The sequence below is a fragment of the Dryobates pubescens genome, chromosome 4 (genome assembly GCF_014839835.1).
Source record: "Dryobates pubescens isolate bDryPub1 chromosome 4, bDryPub1.pri, whole genome shotgun sequence".
Classification (NCBI taxonomy): Eukaryota; Metazoa; Chordata; class Aves; order Piciformes; family Picidae; genus Dryobates; species Dryobates pubescens.
Window position 1 is genome coordinate 1,466,810 of NC_071615.1, and position 16,290 is coordinate 1,483,099.

Here is a 16,290-nt window from a genome sequence, read left to right on the forward strand (position 1 = left end):
CTTGGAGCCTTCTCTTCTCCAGACTGAACAGCCCCAACTCTCAGCCTAGCTTTTATGTTAGCTCTCTGTCCAGTGGCATCATTTAGGCCTTCTCATTATTTTCCTTTCTACATCCAGTGGTGACTTATTTACATTCTCCTGCTTTCTCTTCAAGATCTGTGTGAACATTTTCTAGGCACAGCCTAAAGCTACCACACCTTGCCTTTGTATGACCCCCTGCTAACCTGCAAACTCCTTTCCACCCTGGTTGATTCTGTGGTAGGCTGAGGCAGCTGGGGTTGTTCAGCCTGGAGAAGAGAAGCCTCCTGGGACACCTAATAGCAGCCTTCCAGTACCTGAGGGGAGCCCACAGGAAGGATGGAGGTCACCCCTCAGCCTCTGGACTGCTGAAGGGGTTGGAGCACAGCCCTATGAGGAGAGGCTGAGGGAGCTGGGGTTGCTTAGCCTGCAGAAGAGGAGGCTCAGTTGCAGTCTACAACTCCCTGGAGAGGTTGTAGCCAGGTGGGGGTTGGTCTCTTCTCCCAGGCACCCAGCACCAGAACAAGAGGACACAGTCTCAAGCTGTGCCAGGGGAGGTTCAGGCTGGGTGTGAGGAAGAAATTGTTCCCAGCAAGAGAGATTGGCCCTTGGGATGTGCTGCCCAGGGAGGTGGTGGAGTCCCCATGGCTGGAGGTGTTTAGGAAGAGCCTGGCCGAGGCACTCGGTGCCACGGTTGAGTTGGTTAGGTGGTGCTGGGTGATCAGCTGGGCTGGGTGATCTCAGAGGCCTTTCCCAGCCTGCCTCACTCTTCCGTGTTGTGCGTTGCTCCAGGTGGGTTCCTTCTTCATGATCAACTTGTGCCTGGTGGTGATCGCCACGCAGTTCTCGGAGACGAAGCAGCGGGAGAACCAGCTGATGCAGGAGCAGCGGGCGCGCTACCTCTCCAACGACAGCACCATCGCCAGCTTCTCCGAGCCGGGCAGCTGCTACGAGGAGCTGCTCAAGTACCTCTGCCACATCGCCCGCAAGGTGAAGCGCAGGACCCTGCGCCTCTACAACAACTGGCAGAGCAGGCGCCGCAAAAAGGTGAACCCCAACAGCGGGCAGGGCCAGCGGGGCAGGAAGAGGATCGCCTCCATCCACCACCTCATCCACCACCACCACCACCACCACCACCACCACTACCACATCAGCAACGGCAGCCCGCGGGGGCCGCCGCGCTCCAACCCGGAGATCTGCGACCTGGAGCTCGAGGCGGTCAAGCCCGGGGGGCAGCTGATGCTGCCCTCCCCCTCGGCCAAGCCGCGGGGCCCCGCTCCGGCCGCCGACGCCGAGGCCGTGCACAGCGTTTACCACGCCGACTGCCACGTCGAGGGGCCGCAGGGCGGCTGCAGGCCTCCCGCCGCCCCCGCCGGCCTCAAACTGACCTCTGGGCCGGCCAACCACGGCAGCATGAACTACCCAACCATCCTGCCCTCTCCCACCGGCAGAGCCAGCTCTGCCCCGGGCCCCAAAGGCAAGAGGAACGGCAGCTCGCCCGCGGCTGTGGCTAACAGCCCTGGAAGCCTGGGCGCGGAGTCCTATGGCAAGCTGCAGCAGCTGGTAGGAGAGCATGGTAAGGGCAAACAGGCTGATGGATGGCTGAGGGAGCTGAGGGCTCTTTAGCTTGGAGGAAAGGAGACTGAGGGGTGACCTCCATCCTTCCTGTAGGCTCCCCTCAAGTACTGGAAGGCTGCTATTAGGTGTCCCAGGAGGCTTCTCTTCTCCAGGCTGAACAACCCCAGCTCTCTCAGCCTATCACAGAATCAACCAGGCTGGAAAAGACCTCAGAGATCATCAAGTCCAACCTATTACCTAACCCCTAACACCTCCTGACAACTAAACTATGGCACCAAGTGCCACATCCAAGCCTTTTTTGACCACCTCCAGGGATGGGGAATCCACCACCTCCCTGGGCAGCACATCCCAGTGGCCAATCTCTCTTGCTGGGAAGAACTTTCTCCTCATCTCCAGCCTAAACCTCTCCTGGCACAGCTTGAGACTGTGTCCTCTTGTTCTGGTGCTGCTTGCCTAGGAAAAGAGACCAGCCCCTACCTGGCTACAAGCTCCCTTCAGGGAGTTGGAGAGAGCAAGAAGGTCTCCCCTGAGCCTCCTCTTCTCCAGGCTAAACAACCCCAGCTCCCTCAGCCTCTCCTCATAGGGCTGTGCTCCAGACCCCTCCCCAGCTTTGTTGCCCTTCTCTGGACACCTTCCAGCATCTCAACCTCTTTCCTAACCTGAGGAGCCCAGAGCTGGACACAGGACTCAAGGTGTGGCCTAAGCAGTGCTGAGCCCAGGGCAGAATGAGCTCCCTGCTCCTGCTGGCCACACTGTCCCTGATGCAGGCCAGGATGCCCTTGGCCCTCTTGGTCTATCAGCCACCCCCTGCTGGGGCAGTGATTGCACACAACACTTGGGCTCCTGCCTTGCAAAATATTTCCCCAGTCCTCGTGGCTGGAGCTAAAGGCTGAAAACCAGAAAATCTTAGAGCCCTCACACAGCAAAAAGTCAGGAAGTCAAACTCCTCATCTGGTTTGGTTTTGGTTTGGGTTTGGGTTGGGTTGGGTTTGGGTTTTGTTTGGTTTGGGTTTTGTTTGGTTTGGGTTTTGTTTGGTTTGGGTTTTGTTTGGTTTGGGTTTTGTTTGGTTTGGGTTTGTTTTGGGTTGGGTTGGGTTTGGTTTAGTTTGGTTTGGGTTTTGTTTGGTTTGGGTTTGGGTTGGTGTTTGTTTGGCTTGGGTTGGGTTGGGTTTTGTTTGTTTGGGTTTGGGTTGGTGTTTGTTTGGCTTGGGTTGGGTTTTGTTGGTTTGGGGGTTTGTTTGGTTGGGTTTTTTTCAGTGCCTGTGTTTTCCCATCCTGTTCGCCTGCGTGTGCATGGACACAAATATTTCTCCCGGTGCTGGATGTGCCTGGCTTGGGGGTGGGGCTCACAGGAGGGGCTGCTTGCCGGGGAGGATGGGTGCCTTGTCTTTGGGGCTGGCTTTGTTTTGGTTTGAAGTGCTCTCACACAAAAGGGTGAAGTGGCTTGTTTATAGAAATTGCCTTCCGGGGACATTTCTGCGTCCTTGGGAGCTCAGCAGGAGGGCAGGAGGAGGGGGCAAGGTTAGTGGCAGCGTTCTGCTGTGAAGCAAGGGCTTTGTCTGAATGGCTGGCTCCTCTGTAAGGAGGCAAGCTGGCAAAGGCTGTTAGGAGAATGTCTCTTTACCTTGAGACAAAAACCCAGGCTCTGCAGAATCCTGGGGCTGGGAGGGCAAGGACGAGCAGAGGAGCTCTTGCGTGGAAGGTGCTGCTCAGGCCAGGGGTTTGGTTCTTCCTTCTTGCAAGAGGATCTGCTGCTGGAGTCCTCTTCAGAAGACAGCCCAAGGTCTGGGTCCCAGCTGTGACATCCCAGGGCCACTGCAATGCTTTAGGAGGTTGTCATGCAGCCTGTGGTGGTTCTTTGAAAGATGGAGGTTAGACTGAGTTGCTATTGATGGTCCTCTTTGTCAGAGGTGTTTCAGCCCAGAGGGGGCTGGAATGCTTTAAACAAATCTCCCCTGAATGTGTCTGTCTCAGAGATGTCACACCGAGGGGAAGGGGTGGCTGCCACAGCTCTTGGCTGGGGAGCAGCAGCTCATCTGGCACCCTGAGGAGCACAGGGGCTGTGAGGGGAAGCAAGTCAGCCAGGTCCATCTGGAGACCCCATCACACAACGTGTCAGTGCCCAGCTCTTGCCCTGCACAGCTCTGGTTCTTTCCAAGCCCTCCTTCCCACCCCTGCTGCAGCCCCTCCTGCCGCAGCGCCAGGGCTGAGCTGGATTCATTTCTGCGCTGCAACCATCTTCACGCAGCAGGGATGATGGATGTGCCCTCCAGGCCTCAAGAGGATCTTTAAGTGCCAAATAAGCTGGTTCCTGAGGGTGTAGCTCTGCCAGGCTCAGCTTCCAGCTGATGTTCCTCCAGCCCAGCCTAAACTTTGCAAAGGAGCTAAGTACTTAACAGGGAGCAAGTCCTTACCCTGTGCTTGATGGGGAAGGGGAGCTGGACTCACAAGCTCACCCAAACCTCCTCAGCTTCCTTAGGCAAAGAGAGACCTTTTTCACTTCTCTCTCCACTCTTATGAGTCAAGAAGCAGTCTGCTCCCAGCAGGACTTGTGCAAGGAGAGGACACAAGTGATGACTGAGAGCATTAAGGAGGCATTAGCAGCCAGGGCACTCACGGCCCCAGCTGGAGGCAAGGTTGGTGTCTTCTGGGAAAGATGCAATTGTGGGAGAGTATTCTCTCCCCTCCTTTTGTTGTGGAATTGAGCAGCATAAAAGTACAGCCTGTTCCTCCCTCTTCTTGTGCCCTGCAATGCTGGGAGGTTATTTCAGCAGGCAGCCAAGGAGACTCTGGTATTTTGAAGACCTCTCTGGCGCCAGGGCTTTTCACATCATCTTTAACACTTTGGTAGCATTAAAAGGTTTCTGAGGAGCCCAATTCCTCTGCTGTCCACACTGCTGAGCTTCAGCTGCACTCCTTCCTCATCAGATCAGCCCTCATCAGTGGCACCATGCTCATGTGCAGTGCTGCTTGCAGGCTGAGGAAAGGGGCAGATATTTTTGGTCCTTCTGGTGTCTTTGGTGTAATGAGCAGGAGAAGGAAAGTTCTTCACCCTGAGGGTGGTGAGAGCCTGGCACAGGCTGCCCAGGGAGGTGGTGGAAGCCTCATGTCTGGAGGTTTCCAAGGCCAGGCTGGATGTGGCTGTGAGCAATCTGATCTACTGTGAGGTGTCCCTGCCCATGGCAGGGGTTTGGAACTGGCTGAGCCTTGAGGTCCCTTCCAACCCTGACAGTTCTGTGATTCTATGATTCTCTTCTGCAAGGCTGTTATGAAAGGCTGCACTTGACCATCTCATCTCCAAGCCCTGGCTCTGTAAGGGCATTCAGCATTTCTCCTCACACCCCAAAGCACCTGGGAATGGGTTTGATCCTCAAACATCCTGAACACTCAGTTCCGTGCCTGGAGCAAAGAGTTCACCTGAGCTTTAGTAAAGGCTGAAGGAGGGACAAAGGAGACTTGGAGGGACGGGGTCACTCTCTGAGCTGTGATCCATGGTCTGTAGCCACCTTTATGGTCCATTCCACCCTCTCCCTCCTCATTATGAACTAAATGGAAGTGCTATCTAAATTGGGTATAACAGCCTGATAGGGCTCAGATCACCACTAATGATGTTAGCCTGGTCAGATGTAATCAACACTAATTGAAAGGCAGAGGCGTGGCAGTCAGCCTTGCCCCAGCACTGGGCTCAGAAGGGCTGTGCCATGCTCTGTGGTGAGAGGCCCCTTGGCCCCATGCCCACAGAGGCAGCTAAGGAGTGGGTGTTTGGGCTCAGAGAGGTGAGAAGAGAGGGGCAAATGATGCAAAGCAAGAGCTGCTTGCTGAGCTGGATGGCCAGAAGGCTGTATGAGAGTATTGCATGTCTCTGAGGATGGGGCAGAAGCTGCTCTGCCCTGCACAGCCCTGCAGCCCCAGCTGCTTAGAGTAGAATGGAATAGACTAGGCTAGACTAGATTTAACCAGGTTGGAAAAGACCTTCGAGATCATCAAGTCCAACCTATCACCCAGCACCATCTGATCAACTAAACCATGGCAGTGGGCACTGGGGAGACCACACCTCAGGTCTGGGTTCAGATTTGGGCTCAGACATTGAGGGGCTGGAGCAGGTCCAGAGGAGGGCACAGGAGGCTGGTGATGGATCCAGAGCAGCAGCCCTGTGAGGAGTCGCTGCAGGACCTGAGGTTGTTCAGCCTGGGAAAAAAGGAGGCTGAGGGGAGGCCTTCTGGTGCCCTACAGCTCCCCAGGAGGAGGCTGGAGCCAGGTTGGGCTCTTCTCCCTGCAGGGAAATGACAGGACAAGAGGAAATGGCCTCGAGTTGCCCCAGGGGAGGGTGAGGCTGGGGGAATTCGTGTGCTGAAGGAGTGTTTGGACTCAGTGACCTCAGAGGCCTTTCCCAGCCCTGGTGATCGGTTGTGGAGGCTGCGAGGTGCCTCACGCCGCGTCTCCGTCTCCCTTGCAGCGCTGCGGCGGACGCCCAGCCGGCTGTCGGGGCTGAGCGTGGCCTGCCCGCTGCCCAGCCCACCCCCTGGCACCCTGACCTGCGAGCTGCAGGACTGCCCCTTCTGCGCCAGCCTCCTGGAGGACCCCGAGCTGGCCTTCAGTGACTCCGACAGCTGCGACTCCGACGGCAACGGCGTCTACGAGTTCACGCAGGACCTGCGGCACGGCGACCACAGGGACCAGCTGCAGCAGCAGCGGGGCAGGAGGAGGAGGAAGAAGAGGAAAGCCAGGGAGAGGAACAAGGTCGCCCAGCTGTGGAAGGCCTTCGGCAGCAAGCTGAAGAGGATCGTGGAGAGCAAATACTTCAACCGGGGCATCATGATCGCCATCCTCGTCAACACGCTGAGCATGGGCATCGAGTACCACGAGCAGGTGAGTGCGGGGCCCCAGGGAGAGCCCGAAGGGGCTGTGGGCTCGGGGGGGATGGCCTGGGGGTGACTCTGGTTGGGGTCACGTCAGAGGAGGAGCCAGAGGTCTGCACGCGAGTCGGCACCGCCGGGCGAGGCTGAGCGCCTGACCCTGTGTGGTGGTTTGGCCCTGGCCTGGAGGCCACCAGAGCACTTCCCCTCTTTGGCCAGGCTGGCTCAGCCATGTCCCCTCCCAAGATCTTGCCCACCCCTCAGCCCGCTCTTGGGGCAGGGAAATGTTGCAAGGACACAGCCTGGATCCTCCTTCAGCAGCAGCCAAAACTCTGCTGTGCTATCAACTGCTGCTGCAGCACACAGCGCCGGAAAGATGCTGTGGGGAGAAGGAACTCCAGCTCGGTCCAGCCCTATACATCCTGCGGGAGCATCCTTCTGTGAGGGCAGAGCTTGGGTGGTGGCCAGCAGCCTCGCAGAGGTGTGGGGAGCTGAAGTGTGTGTGTGTGGGGGGGATGTGACAGCTCCAACTGCCTCAGCTGCTGGCTGTGAATTGCTCATGAGAAGTGTGAATTGTCCTCCGGTGAGGATCCCCCTGCTGCAGGGCGGTGCCCCGTGGATTTCGGCAGAAGTTTCTTCTTTGATCCTGGCCCTTGAGAAAAGGAAACCAACCAACCAACCAAAAACTGCCTGAAACGATCAAACGATGCTACAAGCAATACAATTTTAGAGGGGGAGAAAGAAAGAGGGAGAAAGAAAAGGAGAGGAAGAAAGAGAAAGAGGGAGACAGAAAAGGAGAGAAAGGGAGAGGGTGAGAGAGAGAGAAAGAGAAAGGGTGAGAAAGAAAGAGAAGTTAATTTCTCCCTGGAGGCTCCAAAAGCTTCAAATGGATCTCCCAGGGTGTCAGTAGGTCTTTCTTCTAAGTGTTTAGGGGGAGGGCAGAGAATTCCTGCTGTTCCCAGCATCGCTCTGAACATGGTGATGGCAGAAAGCAGTGCTGGCAGCTGAGGACAGCTCGTCCTTGCTGCTGGCTGGTGGGAGCTTGAGGGGCTGTGCGATGGGAGAGGGCTGAGAGTCATCTGAGGAGCTCCAGTTGGGCACTCTGGAGGCCAGTGCTGCCTCTCTGGGCTTTGCTTTCCCGGGGAAAGGACAGAGGGGAAAAAGGTGGTTACAATCAAGTGTGTTCTCAAGATGTCCTCTGGAATTTCTTGTGCTGCTTCTGTGTCAGGTGCAGAATAGGCAATGAGTTAGGTGATCCTTGCACTCATCTGCTGGGAGGTGGACAGGCAAAGCTTCATCCAGTGCCCCACTCCCCCCCCCCCCCCCCCCTAAAAAATCCCCACTGCAGGATCAGCAGCAGGTCAAGGCTGTTTCTAAAGCTCTTCCTCCTGCCTGGGTCTCTCCTCCTGCCTGGGTCTGCCCCTCAGGGGTGAGGAGGAAAAGCAGAGGGAGCAGCACAGTGCATCCAGAGGCAGGACAGCAGGCTCTGCATTTTCTCCTCTAGCACTTCTCAGCATCGAGTCCTGCTTGGGACCGTGGCAAACCAGAGCACCATTGCTGTATTTTCTCTCCACTTCTGTGTTCTAAACCTCCCTCTCCTGTGCACTCTGAGATGTATTTTCTTTCACAGAAGCAAGCACTCAGCTCAAACACAGGAACAATAAATCAGCTCACACCTAGAGCAGGGAGGCTCCAAAGCCAGCACAGAAAGAGCTGTCACTGTCAGCTTGCTGTCTGCTTAGCTGTTCCACAGCAAGTTTCAGCACAAGGCAGCACACCTTGTCAGCAGCCTTTGAGCAGAGCATCATTCCTCACACAGGCTGCCTTCCTGCATGGATACCCTTTTGTCAGGCAGCTATGGCTTTGTCAGCCTTCAGATGTTGCCTTGATGGGTGCTGGGGGAAAGCTTTAGGCAGGCTGTGGTGAGAAGCCCAGGGACTGAATCAGAGAGCTGTTTCCATTGGAAAGGATCTCTGATGTCGAGCCCACTTGTCAGCCCAGCACAGATGTGGCCATTAAAACATGTCCCAAGGTGCCATGGCCAAGCACTCTTTTAAACACCTCCAGGGATGGGGACTCCACCACCTCCCTGGGCAGCCTGTGCCACTGCCTCACCACTCTGGCAGCAAATAAGTATTTCCTACTATCCAACCTAAGCCTCCCCCAGCACAGCCTGAGGCTATTTCCTTCTCTGGAGACTTTCCAGCCCCATCTGGATGTGTTCCTGTGTGACCTGTGCTGGATTCTATGGTCCTGCCCTGGCAGGGGGGTTGGACTTGATGGTGTCCAGAGGTCCCTTCCAACCTCTAACATCCTGGGGTCTGTCATCCTCTCATTCTATCTCCTGATACTAGGGAGAAGAGACCAACCCCCACCTCACTCCAACCTCCTTTCAAGGAGCTGTAGAGAGCCAGAAGGTCTCCCCTCAGCCTCCTCTTCTCCAGGCTAAACAGCCCTGGTTCCCTCACCCACCCTCACCAGCCCTGTTCTTCAGAGCCTTCCCCAGCTTCTCCATCCTCCTCTGGACACACTCCAGCTCCTCAGTTTCCTTCTTGTAGTGAGGGGCCCAGGGCTGACCCCAGTGACTTGGGCTGCTTGGGGGCTGCCCACAGCCAGCCATATAAAGCTAAATGGTGATAATTACATCCTTGCTGCTAGCAAAGGGAACCTGTAGCCAGCAGGTTTATGTTGGCTTTTGCCTCGTAAAAGATTTGCTTTAAACCATCTGAAAGCCAATGGCAATAAAGCTTGTGAAGCTTTTGGCCATGGAGCAGCAGAGTCCTGCCAGCTCTGCTCACAGGCACTGCCCAGCCCCATAAAAAGGGAGAAATTTTGAGGTGAAACCTGTAAGAGTTCCTCCACGTGCCTGACTGTGAAGTGTCTCTGGGACACAGCAGGGGAATGAGTTGTGGAGCTGTCAGAGCTCAGCTTCCAAACACCTTGCCCAAGCTCTCTCCTCTCAGCAGAGTGACCTCCAGGGCAGCAGCAGAGGCTGAGGCTCTCTCCAAAAGCAACAGAACGTGGCTTTAGCCTCTCAGACGTTTTGGCATGGGAGCCTGGGACTCCTGTGAGCAGAGCAGGCTGGCTTCAGAACTCACAGCCCCCCTCATGTGAGAATTCACTTCAAGACACAAGGTGAGGGCCTGGCTTTGTGTGGGGAGGAGGAGGGGATGTCCAAGTGAAGCTGTAAGAAACCCACAGCACGGTGCTGGGATGGAGGGCAGGTGAGGATGGTTCATTTGGGTATGTGGTGATGCTTGCTAGGTGACACAGTTTGGTCACAGCTGCCTGGTCACTGAGTGATGGCTGCTGCACAGTCACTCTGCACCTCTGCTCAGAGACCATCTGAGCCTTCCCCAGCCTCTTAACCAGGCATGGATGCTGCCATCATCTTCCTTCTTCATCCTCCAAAGGGCAAACCTGGAGGCTGTCCCCCAAGCTGTAAGGGTTTAGGAGCTGCATACAGAGACTGCAGCTCTCCTCTACTTCCACTGAGCTGCTCAGCTGTTAGCCAGAGAGCACAGGTCACACAGTCACAGACTGGTGGGGGTTGGAAGTGACCTCTGGAGATCATCCAGTCCAGCCCTCTGCCAAAGCAGGATCACCTAGGACAGGTCACCCAGGAACACATCCAGCTGGCTTGGGAAAGTCTCCAGGGCAGGAGACTCCACAGCCTCTCTGGGCAGCCTGCTCCAGGGCTCCAGCACCCTCACAGCAAAGCTTTTCCTCACATGGGGAGGGGAACCTCCTGTGTTCCAGTTTGTATCCACTGCCTCAGGGCTGGCATTGGAGAGGCCTCCAGTGCCCTGTGCCTGCTGCCAACAGCACAGGCAGTGGGCTCCTGGGCCCTGAAGCACTGCTCAGCATCACCTCCCATGGAGACCTTTGTTTAAGTAGGTTCCCTGGGCTTGGCTCTTGCCACTTGTTTTCAGCCATTGATTGGTTTTATCAAGGTGGGCTGCAGTCAGTGCAGCAGCCCCAGGGAAGCCCTCCCCAAAACTTGCTGTCTGTAAGGAAATTCACTGGCCCCAGAATATTCCTGATGGCTGCTGGCTTTTCTGTCCTGGCCTCTCATGCCTCATAGTCATAGAATCAGAGAATTGTCAGGGCTGGAAGGGACCTCAAGGCTCAGCCAGTTCCAACCCCCTGCCATGGGCAGGGACACCTCACAGTAGATCAGGTTGCTCAGAGCCACATCCAGCCTGGCCTTGGAAACCTCCAGGGAAGAGGCTTCCACCAGCTCCCTGGGCAGCCTGTGCCAGTGTCATCATTGGCTTTGCACAGCACATCCATTTCTGTTTCAAAGAGCTACCCAGGCATCAGTCCTCTGTGTGTGGGAGGGCTGGAGAGTACTGAACACCATATGGCATGGCAGAGAGAGCAGCTCCAGTGCCTAGTTCCTTGCCTTGCCTTTCATCCCGGGACACGGCAGCGTTCTGCAGAGAAGTCTGACGGAGCCCTCTTGAGGCAGCGGAGCATTACTGTCCGCGTCTGGAAACCAGGCTTGCAAGGGGGCAGGCTGGGAGCCAAACTTGGGTCTCCCGGGCAAAGGAGCACCTGTGCTGGAGCAGCACTTCGGCAGCACCCTCTGGGAAGTCAGGAAGCTGCTCTGTGTCTGCGCAGCCACAGCCCTGGGTGCTGCCCGCAGGCGGGTGGACAGACCTGCCCCTATCCAGCCCCCCTTCAGCAGGAGCATTCGTGGGGATTTGGAGCTCACAGCAGCCTGCTCACATGGATGCTGTGGCTGCTCTGGGCTAACTCAGCTGGCACCATCCCTTTCACTGCCTCTCTCCCACACAAGACCCTTGTAGGCGAGGATCCTGTCCAGAGGCTAAGAGCACAACTGCTTGGAGCAGCCGGTTGGCTCACGGGAAGGATGAGGAGGTGCTCAAACTGCTTTGTACAGAGCTGCCCTTCAGCAGTCCTGCTCTCCTCAGAGCCAGACTGAAGATTTCTTGGCAGCACAGTGGGTTGGTGACACGAAGTCTGGGGAGCAGGGTGATGGGAAGCAAGTTGCCCAGGTGGAGTCCCCATCCATGGAGGTGTTTGGAAGCTGTGTAGAGGCAGTGCTTAAGGACGTGGTTCAGTCAAGGATTTGTCAGGCTAATGATTGGCCTCAGTGATCTTCAAGGTGTTTCCCAAAGGAGGCAGCTCTGTGATTCTGTGGTTTCTGTGAGGCTGGAGCCATTAGCAGCAGTTGGATCCTCCTGCAGAGCCCATCGGTGGGGTCAGCAGCCAGCTCTGTCTCCAGCCACCGCAGTCTGCATGGCTGGTCATTAGGAGGCTACAGGAGGCTGTTAGTTAGCAGCAGCACAAGTTGTGTTTCAAAGGTTAATTGGCTGGTTTGGAGTCCCTGAGGTGGCTTTTTGTTTGGGTTTGGCTCCTCTGGTGCTTCATTTATTTATTTGTCTATCTCCAGCACGGAGAAGCACTCCCACAGATGAGGAAAGCCAAGGCCAAAGGAGGAGGCAATCTTTGCATTAATCTCCCAGGCAATTGCAACACATTGGATGGTTTTGTTCTGCATTCGTTGCGGCTGACAGTTCCCCAGAGGATCTGAGCCACGGCACTGCTGCAACCGAGCAGGAGCAGAGCTCCCCCAAAGTGTCACCTGTAGGGCACTGGAGAGGGATGCTTGGCACAGGCAGGTCCTGTGCCAGGAGCTGTGTTTCCAAATGCCTCTCTGCCACCGAAAGCTGATCCCTTCTTGTGCCAGTGTCAGCTCCTGTCTGTGCTTTGCTGGCTGCTCTGAATAATTGCTGTGGTCTTCAGCCTGTCTTGGTTCCCAGCCCCCAGTTCTCCAGGGGCTCTTTGTCCCAAGAGAGGTGCTGGCATGGGATGAGCTCTGAATTCATCCCTGAGGACCCCTGCTCGGAGTGGTGAGGAGAGCCCCCCACTCAGCTTCCCAGAGGAATCTGCAGAAGTAGCTGTTGGTACTTGTAATGATTCCACATAAAAGGCTCCATTTCCACCAAATGGCACTAGAAAGGCTGGTTTACAGTCACTTCTCAGAAGAGGAGTACAAATTAGTATTTGTTCCAAGCTATTGCTGTTCAAAGAGCTTTTAATTGCTTTCCTGATCCCTCATCCGTGGCATGTTTCCTTCAGAGCAGCTGTCTTCAGAGGAGGCTGGAGCTGACCTTGATGGGCACTCAGTGGTCCCTCATTGCAGGAGGAGCGTTGGGTTTGAGCAGCACATTTTGCTGGGCTGGAACAAAAGGGATTCTGTGGGATTTCAGGTAGCACCCAGGCTGCTCTGGGGAAGTTCCCTTCTAGTGTTTGTCAAATTTGGGCTTGAAAAATGGGTTGGGCCTGGGAAGCTCAGCACCTACTCAGAAAGCAGAGGAGAATCTCTCAGCAGTGCCTAAAGCAAATTGCTTAACTTCCTTTGGAGTTGTGAGTCAGTAAAATCCTTTTCTGCTCTGAGATTCTCACTTTCAGCTGGCCAAACTTGTTCACTCTTCCAGCTTTCTGCATGAGCCTGTTTTAAGGTCTTCCACCCCAGCTGGGCTTGAAGCAGAAAGGTTAGAAAAGACCTGAGAGATCAGCAAGTCCAACCTGTCACCCAGCACCTCATGACTACCACACCACGGCACCAAGTGCCACGTCCAATCCCCTCTTGAACACCTCCAGGGACGGGGACTCCACCACCTCCCTGGGCAGCACATTCCAGTGGCCAGTTCCTGTTTCTGGGAAGAACTTTCTCCTCACCTCCAGCCTAAACCTCCCCTGGCACAGCTTGAGACTGTGTCCTCTTGTTCTGGTGCTGCTTGCCTGGGAGAAGAGACCAACCCCCACCTGGCTCCAACCTCCCTTCAGGTAGTTGTAGAGAGCAATGAGGTCTCCCCTGAGCCTCCTCTTCTCCAGGCTAAACATCATCTTATCTAGTTGAAGGTGTCCCTGGCCTTTCTAGGGGGGTGTGGACTCAATGACCTTTGAAGCTCCCTTCCAACCCAAAGCATTCTTTGATCTATGACAGCATGAACTGACAGCAAACATTCACCATCAAGAGCTCAGATCACTCTCTGCTAGGCCTTAGCAGCTGCCTTGGCCAAGGGTGTAAATCACATCCTTCCTTGGGGAGCCCTCCTTGGGTGGTGTTCATGGAGCCTCCTCTCTCTTCCTCTCTTCTGTGTTTGAACTGACTCCTTCCCTGCTCTGTTGTCCTTCTCTGGGATCCTGTGGTGTTGGTAGATTTTTATGGTTTCTTACTATATAAGGGAAAGCCTCCCAGGGATCCTTCCATTCCTCTGCCTCCCACCAGGCAGGCACAGCACCTCTCCAGGGCAGAAGCCGAGTGCCGTAACTCATCCCGGCGCTGACACGCCGAGCAGGCAGGGCAGAGGCAGGAGAACAACAGAGCTACTCATGGCCAGGCGAGCTTGCAGTCTGATCTGGTTCCTAGAGATGTGCTCATTAGCCCAGGGAGTAGTACTGGGCCATTCCCTGGGGAGCTGTGGGCACATTTTACCACCACCAGTGCTTGGGTTCCTTCCCCTCGCTTGTGCCATTAGCTGCTCTCTGTGGTGGGGGATTGGCCACATACATCACAGCTGCTCTCTGCCAGGATGACAAACTCCTGAAGCAGGTGAGAGGAATAAGCTGTTGTGTGGAGTCTGGAGGTCTGCCCAGCACCAGTAACAGACCCACAGCGTGCAGGAGCCACGTTTCTCCCAGCTGGGTGATGCAGCAAGGCAGCTGCCCTGGTCAGGGTGCCCTGCAAGGCTGCTGGGGCTGAGTCCATGAAAGCCTCATGCTTCATAAACATGCATGGTGGCAACAGGGTGGTTATATATAGAAGGTAGACAGATTGTTTGCATTTCAACTGGCAGGTAAAATAAACCAAGTGGAATCCAGTCCCCAGAATGAAAGCAGAGGGCACTTGCCAGCTGCACTTCATCACAGAGCTCTGCATAAATCACAGCTGTGGGCAGCCAGCTTCAAACGTTGTGCTGACAATGGCTCTAATGTGTTCCAAAGCAGGAAGGCTTGAGGCAGCTGGACAGAGAGCTGTTCACCTTCTGGAAGGGAAACCCTGGAGAGAGGGGGGCTGCAGTGAAGGAGGTGCCTTTCACAGACAAAGAGCTGGGGTCACCTTCGTGCTGCCTGTCCGCTGCAGTGCTGGTGGGTAACAAGCTCACCGTGGCCCAGCCGCCTGCCCTTGTGGCCAGGGAGGCAAATGGCCTCCAGGAGTGCACACAAAAAAGTGTGACCAGCAGCTCAAGAGAGGTTCTCCTCCCCCTCTCTCTGCCTTGGTGAGGCTGCAGCCAGGCAGCCAGCACCAGAACAAGAGGACACAGTCCTCTTGTTGCTGCACCAGGGGAGGTTCAGGCTGGATGTTAGGAAGAAATTCTTCCCAGCAAGAGAGATTGGCCCTTGGGATGTGCTGCCCAGGGAGGTGGTGGAGTCCCCACCCCTGGAGATCTGCAAGGAAAGCCTGGGTGAGGCACCTAGTGCCATGGTCTGGTTGATTGGATAGGGCTGGAGAAGGCACTGTTGTCAGGTCAAAGACAGCTCAAGCCACAGCTGAGAGCACAGTGGGGTCAGAGTTTGGCAGTGCATAGGAAATGATGGCAGCTTAATCTGGAAGGTCTATGGGGAGCTTCAGTGGTGTCCCTGTACACCTCCCTTCTCTGGGTACTTTGGAGCTGGGAGGCAGAGCTGGCTGTCCCCAAAGGCAGGCAGAGGATTGGAGATGCTCTGGGTAGCAATCCTGGCTCCTTCTATCAGAGAAGAATCCTAGAATCACAGAATGGGTTGGGTTGGGTTGGAAGGGACCTTAAAGATCACCTAGCTGCAACCCCACCTGCCACGGGCAAGGGCACCTTCCACTGCACCAGATTGCTCAAGGTCCTGTTCAACCTGGGGAGGGGGCATCCACAGCTTCCCTGGACAACCTGTTCCAGTGTCTGCCCACCCTTATTGTGAGGAACTTCTTCCAGTCTAAACCTCCAGCTTAAAGCCATTGCCCTCCACCCTGCTGCTCCGAGCCTCCACCAAGAGCCAGCGCTGGCAGGATAGGAGCAGGTAGCTTTAGTGCTGCTGTCCACAGCCTGAGTCAGGAACTTTCCTCAAGCTGGGACAGTGAGATTGTGCAGAGTTATGAATGGAGCTTTAAATGGCTCCTTGCAAGCTCCTTCTGGGCCTTTCTGTTGCAAGATGTTCCTTTACAAATGGCTGTGAGGGGTGCGGGGAGAAAGCTGCATCCGAGCGGAGCTCCGCTCGCAGCTGAAAGGGAGGCAGGGAGGGAGCCTTGGCAGTGCCTTGCCTGCATTCTTTCAGAGCTCTATTTTTGTTTGCTCTGTCTGCTTTTCAGACAGCCTGACTCCCAATTTGGGAAAAACACTCTGTGCACAGGCCTTGCAGCATCGCTGCTAGCACTGGAGCAGGGAGTCTGCCACCGGGGAGGCTGGGGCAGGGAGACCCCCTTGGCTCTTCTCTTTCCCCCTCCCTCTGAAGGCATTCCTCAGGAGTTCTCTTCTCCTGCCTGCTGCCTGGACAAGTGAATACCTCCTCCCTTCCCCTCCTGTCCTGGTCCCACGCTTTTGCTGTAGTGCCCCTGGAGAAAGCAGCACAGCAGCAGTGGTTTATTTACTTCATCTGCTCCCAAGGGAATTGACTTTGCTGCAGACAGATTCTGCAGCTCTCTGCCTCCCAGTGTGACTATACATGGACTTGTCCATGCTCCACAATCAGCTTGGATTGAGGGGATTTATGTGCTGGCCTCTCTTAGGAGCTCTACCTGGAACTTGGTGATGGGACCAGGGGACCAGATCCCTGGCTCTGTGTTCCCCAGATGTTCTCAGAGCTTATCCAGAGTCCTAGGAAGCAACTTTGC

At 55.6% G+C, this 16,290-nt stretch overlaps 1 protein-coding gene across 1 annotated transcript in view; it reads left to right on the plus strand.

Annotated features, from left to right (window-relative positions):
- CACNA1H (calcium voltage-gated channel subunit alpha1 H) overlaps window positions 1-16,290 on the plus strand; it is a 131,748-nt gene that overhangs the window by 45,283 nt on the left and 70,175 nt on the right. Inside the window, exons 8-9 of the mRNA XM_054180227.1 lie at window positions 811-1,594; window positions 6,053-6,465. Coding sequence (XP_054036202.1) covers window positions 811-1,594; window positions 6,053-6,465 — 1,197 coding nt within the window. The remainder of the gene's footprint in view (window positions 1-810; window positions 1,595-6,052; window positions 6,466-16,290) is intronic.